The sequence below is a fragment of the Catharus ustulatus genome, unplaced genomic scaffold (genome assembly GCF_009819885.2).
Source record: "Catharus ustulatus isolate bCatUst1 unplaced genomic scaffold, bCatUst1.pri.v2 scaffold_112_arrow_ctg1, whole genome shotgun sequence".
NCBI classification, from domain to species: domain Eukaryota; kingdom Metazoa; phylum Chordata; class Aves; order Passeriformes; family Turdidae; genus Catharus; species Catharus ustulatus.
In genome coordinates, this window is record NW_024879458.1 from 22,301 (window position 1) to 45,405 (window position 23,105).

The 23,105-nt window shown below is 48.3% G+C and overlaps 1 protein-coding gene across 2 annotated transcripts in view; it reads right to left on the reverse strand.

Moving 5' to 3' along the window:
* Nucleotides 1-445: 445 nt before the first annotated feature.
* Nucleotides 446-23,105, reverse strand: part of LOC117011330 (mitochondrial uncoupling protein 2-like) — a 30,293-nt gene continuing 7,633 nt past the window's right edge. The window contains exons 11-28 of one of the 2 annotated variants that reach the window (XM_042780202.1): nt 22,552-22,616; nt 19,527-19,729; nt 18,479-18,774; nt 17,756-17,860; nt 17,228-17,390; nt 11,248-11,371; nt 11,045-11,147; nt 10,712-10,861; nt 9,515-9,653; nt 8,899-9,169; nt 8,631-8,732; nt 8,374-8,554; nt 7,660-7,757; nt 6,452-6,532; nt 5,521-5,691; nt 4,336-4,472; nt 3,349-3,509; nt 446-2,750 (exon numbers count right to left, since the gene is read on the reverse strand). In XM_042780202.1, the coding sequence (XP_042636136.1) occupies nt 4,465-4,472; nt 5,521-5,691; nt 6,452-6,532; nt 7,660-7,757; nt 8,374-8,554; nt 8,631-8,732; nt 8,899-9,169; nt 9,515-9,640 (1,038 nt within the window). In that variant the 5' untranslated portion in view covers nt 9,641-9,653; nt 10,712-10,861; nt 11,045-11,147; ... (4 more) ...; nt 19,527-19,729; nt 22,552-22,616 and the 3' untranslated portion in view covers nt 446-2,750; nt 3,349-3,509; nt 4,336-4,464. The other variant, XM_033086684.1, reaches the window with a different exon arrangement.

Genomic DNA, 23,105 nt, shown 5'->3' on the forward strand with positions numbered 1-23,105 from the left:
TTTAAGTAAGTTTTGAAATACTGAATATTTTCAAATATATTATCTGCTTTTCCCAGTTATGTTTTTGCATTCATAGTCTATAAATATCAAGAAACTCTTGCTACTTTTACCTGTTTCTGCCAAAGTTTCTGTGTGTGGATTTGACACCTGAAATTAGATTATAGATGAAGGAAAGAAGATGCAGTCCCTTTTCTGAGGACACAGATCTTTTCAGGGAGTTTTCCTTCTCGGGAATATAAGAGCTGTTTTCCTTCTAGAAATGATTGACTTACCTCCTTCAAGTGGCAAGTATCAACTGGAAACAATTACCTTTGGAACGAGGAAGTTTTCAATTTTAGGATGAGTGAGCACCATCTGTAATTTCATGCCTTCAAGCTACCTTAACTTAAAAGTTCAAGAAGTTAAAGCCAGGAAGAGGGGGGGAAAAACCCAAAGCAAGACCAAAAAAAAGAAACCCCAAAACTTTAATTATTTCCAGCCAAATTTAGCCTTTTGTTTGCACACAGATATTATGCTTGTGGAATGGTTGTAAGTTGTGCCCTTTTTTTTTTATCATTTTCTGCGTTTGTTTGAAGTGTCAGTGCTACAGCATTGTGAGGATGAAGTCCAGATGTCATCATTCTGAAGTCCAGGGCAGATGATGGATGGTTCTCCACACTGCATAAACAGAGGGCAAACACAGAGCCAGCATAACAGCTGGATTGTCTTGCATTTTAGAAACATTAAAAAAATACAACAGATACTGGTTCATTCAGAAGAGAGTTCTAGAAATGCAATTTTTAAAAAATATCATTTGACATAAGAAAAAAGCCCCAAATATTACACAGAAATATTTGTGCTCTCACACAAAGGAAACATTTCTTTTTGATCTTCATACAAAGCATTTCAGCAACTGGCAAATTGCAAAACCTATCACTTCTGTTAGAAGAAATAACTGAAAATGGGCTCTTATCTCAATCTTGTCCTAACTCTAGAATATAAACATATTGTTGGTCTGCAAAGAGGGCCTGGCAATACCACAAAAACCGATTTTCTGAGATGGTTTTCAATCCCATTGTTTAGGACAGGACTGGAATTACCATTTTCATACGCAAAGCATGGTTTTGAAGTGTTTTAACACTTCACATCACCAGAGTTAAAACAATTTTTATTTTCTTTTATAATACATGCAAAGAAGTTAGCTGAATTGTATGCAGTAAGGCAAAGGGGTTTGTTAATACTTTATTTTATATTATTGTGTTATACCTTATAATTGCCAACCTTATTCAGGCCTTATTTACACCTTAAAATTGCTGATTTTATTGAGGCATCAGTGGTATTTATCTGCTTGCTTTTTCTAAGAACCATTTAAACTTCTCAATGTCTTATAAACGCTGTTCACCCTCTACTTTCTCCAAATGCAATTCTTAGCTAAGGAACTGCATTAATTGGTTGACATCAAGGTTTTGATGCTGCATCCAAGCATTCTTTATCCGATCATGCATGAAATTCAGCTGGTTTGGATGGTTTTTGTTTTGGTTTTTGCGGGGGGATTGGGGTATTTTGAATTTGTTGTGGTGTTTTTCCTGTTGAATTGATCATATTTTATCACTCCCAAGGTTTTTTTTAGCACAGACACAAAGTGGAGCTCCCTGCCCTCAGATATTCAAGGGTGGGGAGGGTCAAACAACAAGAGGCAAATACGGAAGTGCTGTGACCCAAGGACTGCACAGCCCAGTTCTTTCCTGGGGAAGGGGAAGACCTTGACCCACAATTAGGTACAGAGACCTTGTAACTTGGCAAAGAAAGCAAGGCCAGACAAGATAAAAAACTAGGCAGGATTTCTCTTGTGTCTTTTGTTTGCATGCCATTGTGGGGCCTGATATATTCCATTTCTGCCAGTTTTCCCAGTTCTTTGCCTCATCCTATTACCATTACCCTTGAACTTAATGATGTTCATCCCATAACAGCAGTGCCTCTAAAGGAACACCTCTGCACATCAAGACACAATTTGCTCTTTTGCTGATAGTAAAAAGCCTCTTAAGGGAGCCAGGAAGACCTCACTCCCCTTGACATCCCCTCACATGTTCCTACACAAACACTTCTTGTGTCCCCTCTAAATTACCCTGGGCTTACAGCTACATGAATGCCTTGACCTGTGCCCACTGCGCATGATTCAGCCAAGCAAAATCGAGAGCAAATCTTGCTTGGGCTTTAAGAACTTGAAATAACTTGGAAGTGCAAGAAATCACCTTATCCTTTGGTTTGTTTTCTTTCAGATGCTGGACTTGCCTCTGTGGATGTGTACTGAGCTCTCACTGCAGGGGACTGTCAGGCCTGAATGACTGTGAGTTGGTGTTCTTCTCCTTGGGGAATCAGAAATTATCATTAATTAGACCACAGAAATGCTTTCTGAAACCTTTCCCCTTTCTTGCCCTTTGCTGGTACATCTGCTCTTTCTGCCTTTCCCTGTTCCCCGAGTTCATTTCCCCTGTTTCCCTTCCATGCAGCTCCTAGCTGGGAAAAACTGGGAGAACTTATGGGGGACAGAGGGTAAGGTTTTCAGTTTCACCCAGATCCCAGATTCCCTAGGCAGTTAATCTCAGCAGGAAGGAAAAGAGGAGCCCTGCATCCCGCTCACTGACCCCACAGCACAGGCAGGACCAGGAGCCCTCCAGGGCAGAGCCCTGGTGCTGAAGCCTCCTGGCTTTGGCTGCTCAAACACCACGGCTTTTGGCAAAGATGGGAGGAGTGTCATGCTTTTTCCTGTCCTGAAAGAGAGGAGGCAAAGAAAATTAAGTCCACTGCACAAGTCCAAGGATCCCAGCTTCCACACTTGTTTTCTGACTGCTCACTATGGGGTTTTATCCATGGCAGGTGACACCTATTCAGAGTGTCCTTTTCCCAGCATTTTCATTCCTAATTATTTCAGACATTAAAAGGAAGCAGAACATTGGCACACCAAGGCTGAGAGCAGGGGAAGCGTTTGGGGAGAGCTAGAGAAGTGAAGGAGCAGGCATTTTCTTGTTTACATTTATCAGTGGTGGGAACTTGGAGAAGAGGTGGTGCTGCATGCACCAAGGACAGAATGCCCGTGCCTTGGTTGTTTTCCTTTGCTCGTAACCCCGGGCTTCAGCCCCTCTCCAGAGGAGCAGAGAATTCCTCCAGGATAAGAGGGACTCTGGTCCCACTGCAGGCATGTGTCCAGTAGAGGAGGGCAATTGTTGACAGGGCCTGAGCACGTGAAATCAAACCCCACAAACAATGCAATGCACTCCGTGAGCTGCAGCACCAAGTGTTCACAGCAGGCAGAGGCAGGAGGCGCACGCAGGACAGGGAAGTACCACTGCACTTGGTGTTTGTGCTTACCTGTGTTTTTGTTCTGCTTCCCTTCAGAGCTGCTCTTGCCAAGGTCAGTTCCATTTTGAGAAGGCTGTCTCCCGTGTAGTCAAGGCTGGAAATCCTCACTTAGCATTTCCAGGTGACATCTGGATTTGCCAGAAAGCGGGTGCACACTCAAATGACCATTTCTGTGACAGGTCAGTCAGAAATCATGGAATCAGAAACTTGCTCCTCACTGCCCCACTTGGAAATACATTAAAAAAGAAAAAAAAACCAACAACCACAGAAAAACCCATAAAAGACAGAGCTAAGTGCAGCTTCATCTTAATATTCTGCCCAGTGGTGGAGAGAAAGGAGGAGGAAAGCTGCTCTTGCATTTCTGGACCAAGTACTTTGGAACATCCAATACTGCCCTCACCTGCAGCTGTCCAGCTTCCCTCCTTCCTTCAGCCTTGCCCTGACTTCTGAGGGGCCAGAGGCACCCCACACACAACCCAAAAAGGATCAGCACTCACCCCCACTGGAAGTAGACATCTTCATGGTCCATCTTTGGCCAAACAAACCCCAGGATATTTTGCTTTCCTGACAGACTTGGCCAATTTCATTTACATTTATCAAGACTACAGACCCTGTATGGTTCTGGGGTCAGCGCTGCTCTGGCACAGGAACCTGAGAGAAGACCGGAATTCAGGAGCAAATTGCAATCCCAGCTATGCAATGAAGGCCTGCTTCTGGCAGGTTCCTTGTAGTTTTTTGCACTTGGTGCAAACACAACTGGTGCCAGGGTGAGGGAAGTCATGAGCTCAGCTTTTCCCTCCAAAATATCCCCTCCTTATTTCCTGGTAGATGAACTCAGATCCACTCCCTTCACTTACCTCAGCAATCCCCTCAAAAATGGCACCTCACTCCCCTTGACACCTACACTGAGCTGCAGCACCAAGTGTTCACAGCAGGCAGAGGCAGGAGGTGCACGCAGGACAGAGAAGTACCACTGCACTTGGTGTTTGTGCTTACCTGTGTTTTTGTTCTGCTTCCCTTCACAGCTGCTCTTCTGCCAAGGTCATTTCCCTTTTCAGAAACCTGTGTCCCGTGTGAACTCTCACTGCAGGGAACTGCCAGGCCTGAATGGCTGTGAGTTTGTGTTCATCTCCCTGGGAAATCAGAAATTATTAATTAGACCACAGAAATGCTTTCTGAAACCTTTCCCCTTTCCTCCCCTTTGCTCTGAAGTTCTCCACTGTGAATTCCAGGTATAACAATATGTGCTTTACTGCCAACAAAAGCTGGTCAGGTGGGAGCCAGGAAGCCAAGTCTCTCAATTTGGTCTGAACACCAGCTTCCAGCAGGGTATTGCTTCCTCTCTCATAGGCTCTCTTTAGCAAAGTGGTAAACACAGAATCCAGTGGCACAGTAGGTTATTCGCTTACCTCCTCATGATTTTTAAACTGTTTCAAGTGAAAAAAAGCATAAGAGAAAAAGAATGATGACTATGAAACAAAAATCTCTTTAGCCATCCGTGTTTTGAGATGAGCTCTGTGCTGAACCCAGGGTGAAGCTCCAGGAGCACAAGTGTGCAGACCCCTGCCAAGCACCACCTCAGAGAACAAGCGATTTGTACTGAGGGGCACACACCCCAGTTAATGTGTACAAGTTAAACAGAATTCTCTTTCAGAACTGGGGGTTTTCAGTCCACCCCAGGTGCTACTTGACCACCAAATACAAATGGAGGACTTGGTGAGCTTCTGTGGGCTTGGCAAATCCTGCTCCAAGCCCAGCTGATGCCCCTGTGACTCCAATGCTTTCCTGAAGGAGGTGGCAGAACTTGGCAACATTTGCCACCAGAGCTTCATTTCTGAAAAAGCTTCCTTTGGAAAATGCATCCACTTCCTACTTAACAGCACAGTGCTTTCTCCCTGATCTCAGCCTGAGCTGCCCACAGCCATGGAAACCACCTTCCTCTCCTGATCTCCACACTGGCCTAAAAACACTGTTACAGAAGCCAGCTACTTCCAGACCCAGATGGTGCGTGCAGGGACAGTGTCTCTTCTCTTTAGGATCAGGGAAAAAGGGCAGAAGCACCTACAGAGCCCCAATGCCTCTCTTGAGCAGGAAACACCATGGTTTATTAAAAATGGGTAAAAATTATGCCCCTTTCACCCCACTGGTAGAAATGACACAACATCCCAAAAAAAACTGTACCTGTTCCATTTTCAGACTGAAGCAACAGTATATTCCTGGCTTCTAAGGCAGCAGGGACAACAGCACTGAAGGGAAATGTTTGGATAATCATGTCTTCACTTAAAGAGAACCCAATTGCTTCATCAAAGCCATCACTGCCCTCAATCAGGACATCCACCATATCCAGGACATCTAATAAGTGAAGAAAAAATTCTAAGCAGAGGATCCAGACTTACAGGAAAAACAACAGAGGTAGAATGCAACACTCCAAGAATATAAGGCGTCTTTGTAATTTCTCAAAAAAAAAAAAAAAATAAAAAAAGGATGAAAGCCACATTTGTCACACAATACAATGGTAAGTGCAACACAAAAATCATGGCTGAACCTTCACTCTGCCTTTCAATGCTGCTGTCCAGCACAGAGAAGCTGTGGCTGCTCCTGGATCCCTGCAGGTGTCCGAAGCCAGGTTGGACCCTGGGGCTTGGAGCAGCCCAGCTACTGAAAGGTGTCCCTGTTCATGGCAGGGGTGGAAGTGGCTGAGCTTTAAGGAGCCTTTCCACCCAAACCATCCTGGGATTCCATGATTCTGTCAACAGTCCCAGGCAGAAGCGCTAAATTTCCATTTTAGTTCAAAAATGCTGCTGCAAGAGCATGAAGAGAGATTTCAACTACTGTTGAAGTGGCACAGCCACATCAGAAATTACTTTCAGGGGAAAAGCGGAAACTTTGAAATTCCACCTTCTACTTCTGATACCAAGTACACGTGGAGGGTTGAATCCTGGAGGGTCCTCACTCAACAGGATTTCTAGAGTTATCCATCCCCAGTTTGCTGATTAGGGCTAGAAAATGTAGCCCCAGGTCATGAAATTCTGTTGTTGATGGGTTACCACACACCGTCAATGTGAGAGACAGGGATGCTGATGCTATCAGAGTCCTGTTTAAACACAGCCACCTGGACCATGCTGGCTTTCTGAAACAGGTCTGCTGCCTTGTCCATGTAGGGCTAGGGGTTTGTCACCAGCTCCAGCAGGATCTGTCAGGAAAGGTGCAGACAAAGCTAAGTGCACTGGCTGGCGAGTGTAAGGGAACCATACGTTACTAAGAAGGACCGTATGCTAGAAGTGGGTGCAAGCTGGGCAGGGTAGCTTGCAAGATGACAACTTCCTTATCACTTCTGCAGGATTTTGTCTGTAGAGCAGGTTCCTGCTCTAGAGGAGACACTGATGGGGAAAAGTTCACTGCAATTTGGCATCTAGATTGCAGAAGGGCCGGGCAGAAGCGCTGTCAAATGCAGTGGCACAACTGGATTTAAACCTTTTAAATGCTGGAAAAGCTGGAGTTTACTTCCGGTAAACCCCTGAGGCAACAGGGAGCGGTCACCTCGCTTTAAAAGGCAAATAAATGTCTTCTCCCATTCAATTCTGTCCCCGACAGTAGCAGAAAAAGGCGGCTCCGCCGTAAACCACGCCCCCCACTCGCGCTGTCATCCTTCTCAGCCACAGCGTCCCTTTGCAGCCCCAACTCCCCGTCCCCTCTGCCCTCCATTGACAGACACCGCCCCGCTCTCTCCCGCCCCTCGCCCCCTCCCCGCGCTCGGCAGCCCCGGAGCGACCCCGCCGTCCCCCTTGGTCACCGCCCAATCACCCAGGGCGGCACCGCCTCAGCAATGGCTGCAGTACCGCGCTGTGCCCACACGGCGGCGACACTGAGAGGGCACCGGCCCGGGGGTGGCTGCAGTACCGCGCTGTGTCCACACGGCGGCGACACTGCCGCCCAGCTCAGCCCGGGCTTGTGGGGCAGATGAGGCAAAAAAAGCCACGAATGGAATAATCGCTTCCAAAATTCCTCCCAAATGAATGCCCCCAAAACGGCCGACCAAAACTAAAAAAATCTCTGCCTCTAACCAAATAACACCAATAAAACATTTCAACTGTATCTTTATATTTCTATTCTCATTTTTATATGTATTCCTTATATATTATGCTATTTGCATTATTTATATAGTATGTATTTCATAGAAATTTGTTACTCGTATTTGTTAATATGTTATATTTCGACAAATATATTGATATTTTTATATTTTCATATTTTCATTTTTCTATTATTTATATCTCATATTTATACTAGCTATATAACACCCCACCAATGGTTGTGACAGACCTGAATAATTAGAGATCAATGGGAAGTTGTTCGGTGCACCAAAAGTGATAGAGAATGTCAGCTTGACTGGTGTCACACGTAGAGCTAGGACAATGGCCCTAAACACCCAAAAAGTTAAAGAAACCCTGAGCCACGCTGTGGTCAGACCCCATGGGGTGGTTTATCGAAAGCACCAGAAAGGAATGGGAATAATGGGAAGAACAATGGGAATGCCCTGGCCCTCAGCTTGGTCCCGTCTGCCCACACCACTGCCCTTGGGAAGTGCTGTTGTTCCTGGCTGGAAAGCCAGCAAACAATTTCTCCTTCATCCCTTAAAACTCTTCACGGAAAGCCTCTGTTATCCCCACATTTCTCCTCAAACAACATCTATTCTCCTTCTGTCTCTCCGGTCCCCCCCCCGAGTGTTTGGCTCCGCTGCTGCCCGGCGCTTTGGCAATTAATATAATTGATGAATTAACGTGATTGATGCTGAGCCTGGCTGGGCGGGCGAGAGGCGCCGAGGGGCTCAGGCCAGGCCCGGCCGTGCCAGCGCCATGGCACACTGCAGCTGCTCGTACGTCACAAACATCACCACGTTCCAGGAGCCCAGCCGCAGGAAGGACGGGACAAGGCTGTGTCAGCAAAAGCAGCGCTGAAGGGGGAGTGCTGGGACATCCCCAAAGTCCCGCATAGGGGTTGGGATGTTTGGGATCTGTTTGCAGGTGCTCAACTCACCCCTTGTAGAGGCCGGCGGGGCCATCCTGCGTGAGCAGGGCCAGGAGGCAGCTCAGGGCGTTGCTGTACTGCCCGGGGGTGGCGTTCATGTACTGCGTCTTCACCACGTCCACCGGCGATGCCGCCACTGTGGCACAGAACCCGGCGCCAAAGGCGGCCACGAAGTGGCACGGGACGTTGTCTAAAGGTGGGGAAGAGCTGGGGGTTGGATGTGGCAGGGACGGGGATGGCACCTGGCCACGTCCCCGTGTGCTCACCTGCCATGAGCTGTGCCCGCAGCAGCGCGTCCTTGATGAGGTCGTAGGTGACGAGCTCCCCGCAGTTGATGACGGCATTGCGGGCAATGTTGGGCAGCGTCCCTGGGCAGAAGGGAGGAGGCATTGGGAATCTGGTCACAGCCCCTCCTGCAGCATCCTGGGCAGGTGACCCAGCCCTGCTGTCCCCATCCTTGTTCCCTTCCTCATCACCATTTCCACTGCTATTCCCACCCCGTCCCTTTCCGTGCCCGTCGCTGTCCAGTCCCACCTCTCCAGAGCCCGTGGATCCCCTCCTCCCTGGCGATGGTGCGGTAGCGTCCACAGTGCTGCTGTAGCGGGGCGCGCTGTCCGACAGGGCCGCGCTGGCCTGGAACCGCACCTTGACCACGTCGGTGGGCTGCGCACAGGCCACGGCCACAGCCCCCGTGGTGCAGCCAGCCAGGAGCCGCGTGCCCACGCCTGTGTCTGGAGAGGGCGGGTGTCGGGACCCCTGGCCCTGCAGGGACCCCCAGCCCTGCAGGGACCCTGAGGTGAGCGGCCTGCGGTGCACAGGAACACTCACTCTCAGCACCCTTGGGGGTGTACAGCTACTTCACAGAGTCGTAGAGGCCAATGCGGATGGAGGAGAAGCTCATCTGGTGCTGCAGCCCGGCCGCCAGCCCTCGGTAGAGGCTGCGAGCTCCCTCTGTCCTCACCATGGTGCTCAGCGTCCCCACAACACCCCGGTACTCCACAGAGCTGATGGTCCGGGGGATCCTCACCTCACCCTGGATCTGTGGGGTGCCAAGTGCATCACCCCACCTCCTGTTCCTCCCCAGGTGCCACCAGCCCTGTGGCAGTCACCAGGTGCTCCCTCGGGGCCCTGGGGACCTGGCGGATCGTACCTGCAGCCGCACTTTGGCGGTGTCCAGGGGAAAGGTGCACAGGTCAGTGATGCAGCCGGCCATCCCCGCGCTGATGAACTTCATGGTGATCGTCGGGGGCACCTCGGGGGGCTTCAGACCCACCATGGTGGCAGAGGGGCTGGAAGGAGAGGAGGGGTTTGTGGAGGGTGCATCAGCACAGGGCTTCACATGGGTGTCCTGTTCAGCAATGGAGGTGATGATGTGCCAGGGTGGCTCTCAATGGCTTTGGTCAGTCCCAACAACCATGTCCTGCCCTGTCTCCTCCCCTCTGTCCCAGGGAAACTGAGGCACAGGGCTTGCTCAGCATGGGCTCAGCAATGCCCACCCTTCCCCATCCCACCCCAGCCGTAACGGGGCCTGCTCCCTGAGATCATCTCCCCCAGTGACCTGCCCGGAGCCCTGTCCCTCCGTGGCCTCACCGGAGGGACCTCGGCACAGTGCTCCACTCCTGCTTGCACAGGCAGTGCCCTCAGAGCCCTCTCCCTGGCCCCAGCCTTATATAGCACCCAGGACATTCCAGCAGCCAGGGATCGGGTGACAGGAAAACAGGGTTGCCGCAGTGGCATTTCAGCTGACAGGACTGGCTCACCTGGCACCCGTGATGAGGTGGCTATTTCAGCCCTCTGCCCCGCTCACGGGGCTCAGGCATGGGGAGGGGGTCCTGCCCAGACCCCCGGCATTGCGCTGGGAGGAACATTGGCTTTCACCCTAAACCCCCTCTGGGGAGGATGAGATGCAGAAAACCCTCGCCCAAAGGCTTTACAAGCACGTGCTTTGGAGGCAGTGCAGCACTGAGCCCTTTGTGCAGGGCAGATTGGATCCCTTTGTCCGACACAGAGCCACAATCCACCCCACACAGCTGCCAAGCTCCCAGCAGGTTTGCTCTGCATGGTGGAACATGTTCCCCAAGCTCAGGAGGAGCAGGGGCTGGATGAGCAGCTGGGAGTGAAATCCACCCTCAAACCCGTGACGTGTATGGCCAGACACTGGGTCTGAGGCTGCTGGGATGGACTGGGCTCAGGACAAGAGGCTGGAAGACAAGGTGGAGGGAAGCAAGGCCCCTTTCCCCCATTTTTAAAAAGCTCAGTGTGTTTACCCCTTGGTGCTCGTCAGCCCCACACGCAGAAAGGTCCCGCAGGATGAGCTGCGAGCCTCCACACTCACACCCAAGCTCACCTTGCACAAGAGCGACTTCCAGTGCTCCTGACACCCTGGAGCCACCTTTGCTCCAGCCCTCGAGCTCCAGACAAAGCTGCCTAGCACCGACACTCCTCTCCAGCTGGCTCCTGCCTTGTTTTCCTGCCCGGTTCCAGTGCTGACCTACACCTGAAAGGAAAACACTGTTTACCTTATGCCCAAGATCCAGCTCAGGGGCCAGTGCTGTGACCTCCTGTGCAACACTGATCCCAGCCCAGCTGGCATCCTGCCCGAGTCTTTTTTGGGGATGCCACCAGCAGAAAGCAGCCTGCACGTCACTCCTGTCCTTCCCAGGGACACAGGGTGCCTGACCTGCCATCCCAACCCAGCAAGGGCAGGGAAAGGGGCCACAAACACAGAGCAAGCTGTTCCAGCAGTGAATTACGCATTCAGGGTGTCCCCTGGGGAAACAACACTGCAGAAGCAGGAGAAAAATGAGATGCTGATCCTTTGGCTGCTTAAATCCTGAATTCCATGCAGGGTTTGAAAAGCAGCTCAGATTGGAAGTGACTCACCCCTGCTGCACGGTGATAGTCAATTCCTTGGCAAAGCAGTGATCTTTCCATGGGCTCCTGGCCACCCCAGCTTCCAGCAGCATTCCTCTGACTTGGAAGCTCATGTGGGAGAGACTGCTGTCCCCTGTTAAGGAAAGGTTCATGCCCTGGCATAAGGACACTGCCCAGGCTGATTAGAAACCAGAGGAATTTTATTGAAACAAATTCTGGAGACAGCAGTACAAAAATAACTGAGCTCTGTTGTCATCAAAGTCTGTTCTCTGAAAGGCATACCAAAATAATTTAAATATAAATATACAAGTGTCATCTTTCTAGTCACCCTCTTTTGTACACCCACCAGATTTCAGAGTGCCCTTGGCCTGTGTACACACAAGCACTGTGGGCACCTGTGGAAACAGAGAATTGTGCTGCCCACCAACTATTTTTGAAAGAGCCATTTCACAGGAATAAATCCTAAGCCTGGACTACTTGGAGAGCAGGTAACAGGCTGTGGGTTACCCACAGTCTCATTGGGGACCTGCCCCTACAAGACACAGCTCCCTGTGGCTGACCACAGGCTTTAAGCCTTTCTAAACAGGGCCCTGCAAGTGACCAATTAGGCCAACTAAAAACAGAGCCTGGAAGCTGTGGCTTCCACCTCCCCTTTGCTGGAGGGCTCAGCCTTTGCCATGCATCTGGCCATGGCTTAGGAAGCTCTGCTGGGCACGGCCTCTGGCCAGCACTATTCCCTCTTGGAGAGCTGAGCAGAGAAGATCCTGGTGATTCTTCTGAGAGCTCGGGGCTGGGCCTGGGACAGTCTGCTCTTCGGTAGGGGATTCCTCCAGGCACGGCTCCCTTCTCTCCCCAGAGCAGGAGTGACCAGGTGTGAGAGCTCTGCCCTGTGCTTCGTTTCATGTCAAGGCAAACCACAGGGCTGTGCAGAGGGTGACAGGTTAGACACACAGAAAAAAACACCCCAGTGAGAAAGAGAATGATCTGAAGCCCAGAAAGGAGCTCTGGTGTGTGACCTCTGAACTTGTGAGCATCCACCCTCAGCCAAAGGAATGACATGGCGTAGTCACTGGGACCTGACTGCATTTTGGCTTTCCATTATTATTTTACTTAATAATTTGCAGTACCCTGAAGACCAAGTCTCCTCACAGGGCAGAGGCAATGCTCTATCACAACAAATCTTCAGACTGCTGACAGGACAGGGCATGGGCTTAAACTAAAAGAGGAGAGATTTAAATCAGATATTGGGAAGAAGTTCTTCCCTATGAGGGTGGTAAGGCCCTGGTACAGGGTGCCCAGAGAAGCTGTGGCTGCCCCTGGATCCCTGGAAGTGCCCAAGGCCAGGCTGGATGCAGTTTAGAACAATCTGGTCTAGGGGAAGCCACGGCAAGGGTTGGGGCTGGATAAGCTTTAAGGTCCCTCCCAACCCAAACCATCACTGTGATTCCATGAGAAATGGGATGGTCCAGGCTCAGCTGCCTGCAGGGACCCCAAAGCAGCAGCCCATGAGAGGAAAAGCCCTGGTTTATACAGAGTCATCTCCTCCTTGCTTTGCCAGCAGCCTCCCACAGCCTGGCTTTGCCCCGATGTTCCCAGCAGCACTAGAAAAAGAGTAATTTCAGCACACAAACACATTTCTCCCCAGCTAGTTCAGAGCTGGCTGTGCCTGTGAAGCACTGGGAGAAGTGATCCTGCTCCAGGAGCCTTTAGGGGAGGGAAGCTGCGGGGCCAGGAAGGTCTTTTGGAAAACTGATCCGCCAGTCTGGCCTTTCACCTACATCCCTGGGCTGCTTCTCTGAGTCCTGGGAAAGGTCTCCTGAAGTGCCCAGCTCCCTCCCAAGAGAAACAGCACCAGGACCCTGTTTTGGTGCACTTTGATATGCACTGTTGGGAGAGGGAAATGGCTTTTCTAGGAATGAGTCAGTCCTCGTGTTTGATAACCTGTGCATCACAGGCTCAGGTAGCAGCCTGCAGGCAAAATACTTTAAAACACTTCCTGTCTATCAGACTGAAATAACAGACATGGATAATTAGGAAAATCTTTGCTTTGTTCTTCTTTCTTCTAAATAATTCTCCAGGAGAAACTTCCTAAACCAAAATGTAAGGAGCCAAGAGAGATAAATGCAGACCTGGCCACAGAGGAAGATTAAAAGATTAAAAACCAGCAGAGAGAGCTGCTCGCTGGGCAAAGTGCTTCCCTTGGACAGGGCTGTCCAGAGACCAGGACAGTAGCTGAAAGGTCAGGAGTGGCTGGAGAGGGGCAGTACTGATCCCTGAGTTCTGCACAGCATCTGGAAGCCTCTCTCTAGGAAATTCCAATCTGCCAATTAACATAATTTCAAAGGTGCATGAAGCCACATTTCCTGCCTCCCACAGCTCCCCCTTCCCATGCGCCACGTGTCCTGCACAGCCAGGGATGGAAAGCCAGCACCTGCCATTTTCAATGTAAGGAACAGAACTCCAGAATGGTTTGGGTGGAAAGGGCCTTAGAGCCCATCCAGTCCCACCCCCTGCCATGGGCAGGGGCACCTTCCATTATCCCAGGCTGTTCCAAGCCCTGTCCAACCTGGCCTTGGGCACTGCCAGGAATCCAGGGGCAGCCACAGCTGCTCTGAGCACCCTGTGCCAGGGCCTCACCTCCCTCACTGTCAATAATTCCTTCCTGACATCTAATACTCCTAAAATGCTCTGTACTCCAAAGCCAAAACACAAGAGGAGGTGCCTGGTGCTATTTGATGTCACTGAGGCAAAGGAGAGCAGTCTGTTTGCTCCCAAAGTCAGGAAACCAGGTGTGCTTGGAAAACACCACTGGCATGTTGTTTCAATGATGACCAGCTAAAATACAGCTCCTCCCATTTTCCTACCATTGCCCAAAGTGCAGGGTGAAGTGGTGTTCACAGGTGTGTATTTATCCTAATGACCTTCCTAAAAATGAATCTCCAGCTGGGGGAAAGGTGTAACACCAGTTCTTGCTGCTATTTTACATGTACAGGTGGGACTCAAACTGAGCAAGGTTTAAAAGCACCATTAGCACTCCCAGCTCAGACAGATGACCAGAATCACAGAACCATGGAATTACTGAGGTTGGAGAGGACACATAGGATCATGGACCAACTGTTCCCCCAGCATTGCCAAGGCCACCACTATCCCATGTCCCCAAGTGCCACATCCACACAGCTTGAAATCCCTGCAGGGATGGGGGACTCACCACTGCCCTGGGCAGCTGTGCCAGGGCTGGGCAACCTTTTGGAGGAAGAAATGTTCCCTAATATCCAACCTAAACCTCCCCTGGCACAAGCTGTGGCCATCCTGTCCCTGGGAATAGGGTCCATCCCTCCTGTCGGAGTTGTGCAGAGCCAGAAGGTCTCTCCTGAGCCTCCTTTTCTCCAGGTTGAGCCCCTTTCCCAGCTCCCTCAGCTGTTCCTGGTGCTCCAGACCCTTCCCCAGCTCCCTTGCTCTTTTTTGGACATCAAACCTTCCTTTGATCCATCTCAGAGGCACCTTCTGAGTGCCAGTTTTATCCTCCTGCGTAGTTTCCAGAGCACACATCTGAAAAGTCGTGTTTACACCATTCCCCACCCCAGGAACAGGCTCTGGTCAGTGCCCATCCCAGGCTTCTCCCTCTCTGTCTCTCAGACTCTGAGTGCCTGGTGCTCAGCCAGGAAGCACACATGCTCCATGGGGAAGATGCAAGAGGAAAGGGGACTTGAGCACCAAGGATCACACTTCACTCTTCTTTTTACAGGAATGGCAGGGACACTGACACCAGCCGAGGATTACTCAGTGCCTGTGTGCCAGGGGCTGGATTAAAGCAGATTCATGAGAGGACACAGCTTCTTCCAAGGTCAAAGAATTCCAGCCTTGGAGGCAGAGAATGTTTCAGCCCTGTGGCTCAGCAAGTTTGCTGGCAGTTTTGCTTGCACACAGGGATGGAGGGCAAACAGATCCGTGTTAGCAGGCTACAGCCTACCCTGGCATTGGCCTTGCACCTTCTCCTGCTTTCCAGGCAGGAAATCAGGAAGATCCAGCAGACCAGAAGAAACAACACAACCAAGAATGTTTTGGCAGTTGCTGCCATCAGCATTTTTGGAACATATAAAGTCTGCTATTGTGAATCTGCCCAAGGCTGTGCTATTTCTAATTCACACTGAAGGCAAGTCTATGTATACACAAATATCAATTATTCTGCATAAAACTGGTCTCCACAGAAGTTTCTTATTCTTTTGGAATATTCCTAGAGGTGGGGGGGGGTGAAATATCCCAGTATTTAGAGAGAGACTTTAGCCAAGGGTCTGGAGTGCCAGGACAAGGGGGAACAGCTTCCCACTGTCAGAGGACAGGGTTAGATGGGATATTGGGAAGAAATTCCCTGTGAGGGTGGGGAGGTGCCCAGACCAGCTGTAGCTGCCCCTGGATCCCTGGAAGTGTCCAAGGCCAGGCTGGACAGGGCTTGGAGCAGCCTGGGATGGTGGAAGGCATCCCCGCCCATGGCAGGGGGTGGAACAAGAGAAGCTTTGAGGTCCTTGACCACCCAAACCTTTCTGGGATTCTGGCATTTTATGGAAAAGTTGATTAAACTCTGATTTTTCAAACTTATCCTCAAGGCCACACTCAGAGCAGGTGAGCAGAGTGGAAGACAAGAGCTGGGAAGGACCTCAAGAACGGGAAGTGTTAGTTTGATGCAATGGAGAAAATAAGTGAAAAACAAAGAGGTTTTGTGAGGCCCTACAAAACTCTGATCCCTGGAAGGTGCTCACAGCATCCATGCTGAGCCTGAGCTGCTGCAGCACCTCCTCAGGGCCCCATGAGCTGGGACAACACTTTTGTCTCAAATGCTGCCAGCTCCTTTGCTGTGACTGCCCAGCTCCACACCTCAGCACTGCTTTGTCATTCCAGGAAGGAAGATGGGGAAAGCAGGGAGTCAGACAAGCCAGGGAGAGGAGGCAGGAGCACTAGGAAGGCCAGGAGAGATGGCTGCCAGCTGCTAAGTGAGTGAGGGCTGTGGTGTCCCGAGGACAGCTCAGATTTCAGCCTTGCTGTCACACTTGGTGTTTGCTGACCTGTGCAGAACCAAACCAAATCCAGATTTAGAAGCTGATGTCCCAATTAAAAGCAAAACTATGAGGAAGCATTTTTTCTGAACTCTATGTATTGGCAGCAGTGAAAAACTGGTTCTTCAAAGAGAATTTGATGCACAAGGCACAACGGAAGCCTGTCTCAGCACACGCTGCAAGTGCTGCAGCAAAGAATTAACGACAGCTAATCCTCAAATTAGGGACTTTAACATCAAAATATTCACATAGTTCATTGCTAACATTTTACCTAATTTGTGATAACTTACAGGGCGGTAGTTCCAACCATTCAGCTCAGAGCTGCACAGAGGGGATTCAAGAAAAGCTGGTATTAGTATTACACCACAGGTGTCCGTGACTTCAGAGCTATCAGAGCCTGTCTGAGCCTGTTTTGATTCATCAGACAAGCTGTTCCCAGTGACACAAATGCTCCTGGAAGTGCTTGTTCCGTAGGTCACACGGAGAGGAACAAGGGCATCACCTTATCTGGGAGTGGTAAACAAACAGCCCAGCTGCTGCACACCCACAGCAGAGCTGGGGCTGGAAAAGAATCATGGAATTCCAGAATGGTTTGGGTGGGAAGGGATCTTAAAGCTTATTTCATTTCAACTCCTTCCATGGGAAGGGACACCTTCCACTAGACCAGGGGGCTCCAAGCCCCATCCAGCTTGGCTTGGAACATTTCCAGGGATGGAGTAGCCACAGCTTCTCTGGGCAACTCTGTGCCAGGGCCTCCCCACCCTCACAGGGAAGAATTTCTTCCCAATATCCAAACTAAATCTCCCCTCTTTTAGTTTAAAACTGTGTCCCCTTATCCCATCACTATCTGCCTGTGTAAAAAGTCACGCTCTTTTTAATAACCTCTCTTTATGAACTGAAAATAAATATGTAGATGTCTAAACAACTGAGCCACAAACCTCTCACTGTAAATAAATCTTCATGACCAGAAAACAAAACAAATTGTCGGCAATCCACAGCTTTGGTGCAGGAGGAGCAATCACTCAAGTTATTCTGCTACTCCCTGGGTCACAGAACCATTACAAGATACCTCTCCAGGAGCCCCCTCCATTTTATCTTGATCTAAAAGAGATGAATTGAAACCATAATTACAAGCTAGAGCTCCTCAGAATTAGGCATGTCACCTCACATTAAAGCACAAAGTGTGGATGACAACCTGCGACTTCCACTGACCCTGATGAGCAGCATTTCCTGAGCACACTGAACAACTGGGCGATGTAAAGGCATAAGAATCACAGACAACGCAGGCATGGGTGTTAAAAACCATCCTCATGGAGAGAAGAGTTATTGGGAAGATCCCCCTGACACAATTTGAAAGCCATCAAATTTAAGTTCAGTGCTGGCAGGCAAAGGAAGGGAGAAGTTCTGTTCCTGCTTTAAGGAGTGGACTAAATTGGACAATAAAGGAGAGGACATCCCATACTTACCCCTCTGGAGATGCAGAGGGATGAGAGGAAGTGCTGAGCAGTGTCATGGAGGCTTCCATCTCCTGGGGTGGAAGGAAGAAGTTGGGAACAACAACAGGATCAGATCTGAGCAGAGCTGTTAAGGAACAACCTTTGGCAGTACGCAGCTGCACGGAGATCCAGATGTGGAAAAAGCCTCACCTGTTAACAGGTCCCAAATAATAAATTTCATTTGTTTTCATCAATATTCCATTGTTCTAACACTTGGTTCTCTCACCTGGGACACCAACTTGTTTAAAACAATACCTCACAAATTTGTAGAGGACTTCATCCTGCAAAAATTCCAACACTTAATCCAAGATTCATAATTTGTGCAAGAAACATTAGGAAGTATTTTAAAAGCAAAATAAAGCATGTTTCTTTTAATACAGAAGAAACACAAGAGCTTTAACACATGGGGGGGAAAAAAAACACGGAGAGAAAATGCAAGAAGACATATCAGAACTACCCAAAATGAAGTGACTCTCACAAATCACAAAATTTATTGGCTACAAGTTTTAAGAAAGTCATCACCACTGTGAAACAGTGTAATGGGGTCCTCCAACACCTTCCCAGACCACCAGTTCTGGATTCATTTCCCAGGGAAGAGTTTCACATAGACAATTTCTCTGTCCTGAGGCCAGGGAGACTCTAACTAAGCAGAAGAATCATCAAATGCATGGAGTGTTTAAGAATAAAGGATACAAAGGGATTTTTGGTTTGATGGAGCTTTCTGAGCCTTCCACTGGGTCTTCACTGCTGTCATCAGGGAAGCTCTCATTGTTTCTTTCTGAGCCAGCTTGTGCTGATACACTCCCAACACAGTTCTCATCAGAACCACTTCCTTCTTTGCTTTGATGATCTCCATTTACAACCTCAGCATTTTCCTCCTCCTCTCTCTCAGTGGTTTTTCCACTGGTCAAACCCCTGTCTCCTGGGAATGGCAGCAGCTCCTCAGAGCCTGCATGGATCTCTACACTTCTCTTGATGGGTTCAGTGCTCTGTAAATGCACAGAGCAACAATTCAGCTTAAATCTGATTTATTAGGGGGTTTGGCAGAAAGTCCTAGATGTAATGATGGTTGGGAGCTAAACATGCACAGCTCTGCAAACACTGCTGATGTGAGCATGTTCTGCTCTGTTTCCCACTGACAAGGCCAGAAGAACAGAAATGCTGAGGAAAAACCAGAAGCATTAAGGATGAAGTTAATGGGAAAGGTTACAAATTCTTTAAAAAGTCACAATCGCTTATTTTTGCTTCCCAGTGAGCAGATATTGTTAACTGCTTGCATCCTCTGAGAACTGAGTTCACCAGTATTAGGTAAAGTGGGCAACAATTTTGAGGCAAGTCCTGCTCCAAGGGAATGGTGGGGGACATTTGGGAAAGAAGGAGTCTGGAACAGATTGTAGAGGAAGACACGTAAAAGAGCAGTAAAAACAATTGCTAAGGATGAGAAGGGAAATAAAAACAACAAAACCTTGGAGAATAAAGGGGGGGGTGGAAAAAAGGGAAGATCAAGGTGACAAAAGAATTGCAAATTCTGGCATAATAGGGATGTGCCCTTCAACTCCATCTCCTGGAAATGCTGCTACCCTGTAAGAAGCCATGGGCAGAAAAAGCAGGGAATAACTTTCCAACTGGCAGGAACTGAAGCTCTGGGCTCCAGTTTATTCTCCAGTCTGGTAAGTTATTCTAAAAGCATCAGCAGGGATTTGATTTCCTTGTCATTTTGCTCCTCACACCAACAACTCACCATTGATTAGGCTGCTGACCTGAGACACCAACTGACTGGATTTTTCCAGAAGATGGCAGCCTTTGGGATCCACTTCTCTGCTCATCGAGCCCTGAGGGTCACTCTCACACTCCTCATGGCTTAGTTTGGATGTGCTGAAGTCAGGGAAAGACCTAGTCAGCTTCTCACTGAAGTATCTGAACCTCACCCAGCTCAAGTTTTTTCTGCAAGCAGTAGTAAGAAATTTGGTAAGAGGGGGAAAACAAGCCTGTGGCAGTTGGGTTTAGGTTGGATCATTTTAGTCAACAACATGTAAACACACAAATAAAAGATCAAAGACTTTTATTGAAAAGCAGATCAGCAGGTAAGTGTTGAAACTGCTCTAAGCAAGAGGATAACACTCCAGAAAAAGTCCTGACTTGGCTATGGAACTTAGGCTGCAAGTTAAAAAAGAGCTAGTTCTAAACTTACTTAATCAAAGGAGGTGGATTTGAGATGACCTTCCAATAAAAGTCAAAGCCAAGGATATTACCTGACTTATGGCTGAGCTTAATAAAAATCTGAGGATTTCTCTGTGTTTAAGATCTAGGGATTTTAAGATACATCACTTGTGTAGCACGGGAAGGGATGAAATACCTCAGGAAATCTTTCACTCCTCTATTCCTACACACAATAAATACTGCTCCTCTAAATTTATACCTCATTTAAACCTAGAATCTAGTCCAGAGATCAGTGTTTCTAGCAAGAAGAAAAACATGCTGATGGGAAAGGATATACTGCTCCATGCATCCCAGAAATGCTCACAGCCTTGTGCTTGTACCCGTGGAAGTCACCAGAAGGGACTATTGCCTTCACAGCACCTGTTCTGTGACAGCAGCAGCAGGATGGATAAATCCAAGCATTCCCTCCAGCTCTGGAAACACTGCTGCTGCTGCTCTCCTCCAACAGCTCACCACACTGCTGCAGCATCTCAGTCCTGCTGCAGAGCACCCCACCCAGCCCCGGATTTTCCATCCCCTTCATCGGTTATTGCACTGTGTCCCCTTCTATTCCACCAATGGGTGAAACTAGCTCTTCAAAATGTCCACAGGAACGTCATTTAGCATTTCAGATTTATACCAAAATCAAGTTAGTGGGGCTGGTAGGGAGCTATCCATGCCTGCTGGCAGCTCCCAAGCCAGTTGTTCAGATCCCATAGTGGGGCCCACAGTCCCTCTAAACTTCAAAGACACACACAGGAAAAGGATCGTCTCTGTAAGCTAAATAAACAGATCATGAACTAAAACACTCACTCATTTGAAGGGGCAGAAAGCAGAATTACTGCAGGATATCTGACAGCCTTACTCCTGTAATGTGCAACACCACAGCATTTCACCAGCTGTCATTCACTGCTCATGGACAGAAATTAAGGTAAAATCAAGGGGATTTATGCTAATTTAAACTTACAAAAACAAAACCAGATACAAACACAACCCTTATTCTTATCAGGGCCTGGAGAAAGACCCTGCCTGTTTTAACAACGGCATCATTTAAATCCTAATTTACAAGAATGCAAATCAGGAAGCATCAATGACAAGGGAAAGAACATCTAGGCTGTGTCAAAAGGAATCTGTCCCAGGATTGCTACCTCCTGCACCCCCCTCTCACTGGGAAAGGGAATGCCCACTAATTTTTAAGCCCACACACAGTGGACACACTTGGACAGAGTGTACCATTTTTCCAGCAGAGTCAATTTGCTTTAGAGAGGTCTTTCTGAGACCTGAGAATAATCAGAAAGGTTGTCAGCCTGTGGGCTTATCACTCCAGAGCGGGAACACTGACTTCCTTCGACAAGGAATTCAACATCTGCTTGGACAAGTTTGCAGAATTACTGGGACATGCTGGAAAGCTGACCTTCACCTAGGATGGAAAGGAAAAAGGAACACTGCATGTGAGTCTTTCACAGCAAGAAAATAAGAGAAATTACGATGTTATCCTGCTGATCTAACAAAACCTTAGGCTTTCTAAATAGCTTTAAATATTCAAATGATTTCCCAGCACTGAGCCAAAGTAGCATTTGACAACACTTTCATTTCAGACACTTTTGTTAATTCCCCCCATACTATCAAAGCATAAAGTGACGGAAAGTAGGGTAAGGGTTGCATTACATGTCTATAACACACCCCAGCAGACCTGGAAGAACACAGAAAAACCCAGAAAAAAATAGCAAATATCCCAGAAAACCAGATTCCTGACAAATTAGGTGTCTCCTAACCAACTAAAAGTTGAATCTACTGTATGTTTTTGAGCACCAGCTGTCACCCCAAGCAGCAAATACAGCTATGCCATGCTCCCAGACACTCAAATGCACAGAATAGTCTCCTAAAAAACTGCTGAACACCCATGAAGCAACAACATACAGGATACAGAGCACATATACACTGACAGGAATCCCTTTCAGGAATGCTGAAACACAGCCTTGAAATAGGGCTTGGAAGTGGACTCGAGGTCCAGGACAATCCTGTCCAACAGGGGAATATTATTTGGAATACCTCAGTTATGTTTAGCTAAAAATGGCCCTGCAGGACAGTGAAAGCCCAGGGCAGGGACAGGGATTGCCAGGAGAACCACTGTGCACACAGTACTCTGGATACACAGACAGCTGAACTTCAATATGTAAAAAGAAAGAAATAAAAGTATTTGGCTACAACTGCCCGGCCACACTTCAACCAACTGCAGCAACAACAAAGAGCACGTGAAGGAAGCAGTTAGGGATTTCCTTCAGCAGGAAAACCCAACCTCCAAAGCACTGTCAAAATAAAACCAGGGAGGATATGGATGAACCAAATCTTGGAAGATGATTAATGGGGAAAAGGAGGATGCCAAGGGCCAGGAAATCAATAGGTATGCACCTCCAGCATTCTTCTAGCACAACGCAAAAAATGGCATTACAATGCTATTCTTCAATTCACTTAACAGAATTTGTTTACCTTGCATGAAATGTAAGCAATCTAAGAAAGGGGATGAAGAAAACACAGTCCTCTTAGTACTGCACTACAAACTTTACCTGCTTTATGCCACACTTTGAAGACTAAGGTTTGCTGTGGATCCAGGAGAAGCCCTTTGGATAATCTGTTAAGAACAAAACCCTTTGCTTTATGCAAAGCAAGAAAGAGCAGTAAAATGCTTCTGAAGTTTCAATGCCATTTGATCCACCCAGAGAAATCCCTTTCTTTCTGTATTGATGGGGGCAGGAACAAAACAAGCCCCAAAACTACTGAGCCTCAAAGCATAACACATCTCTACACAGTCTGGGCTTCTGCTTATTCAAGAAGTACTTCCCTCTCCTCACTCTTGCTGTACATTTAAAAGATAGGACCAAAAACTATGAAGGAACAGAAATACAGTTGACTTCATGACTCAATAACACAGTGACAGCAAAGAACTAGGGTTATGGTTCAGAGCTGTAATGTTTGAAGTTCATTCCTGGAAAAAAAACTGAAAAAGGAAAAATGAAGTGTTGAACGTAGAAGAGTTTTTAAGTGTCTGAAGGGATTCAGATATTAGAAACACTGGAGGAGACAAGATTGGATCACACAGGTTAATTCCTGCATACTGCCA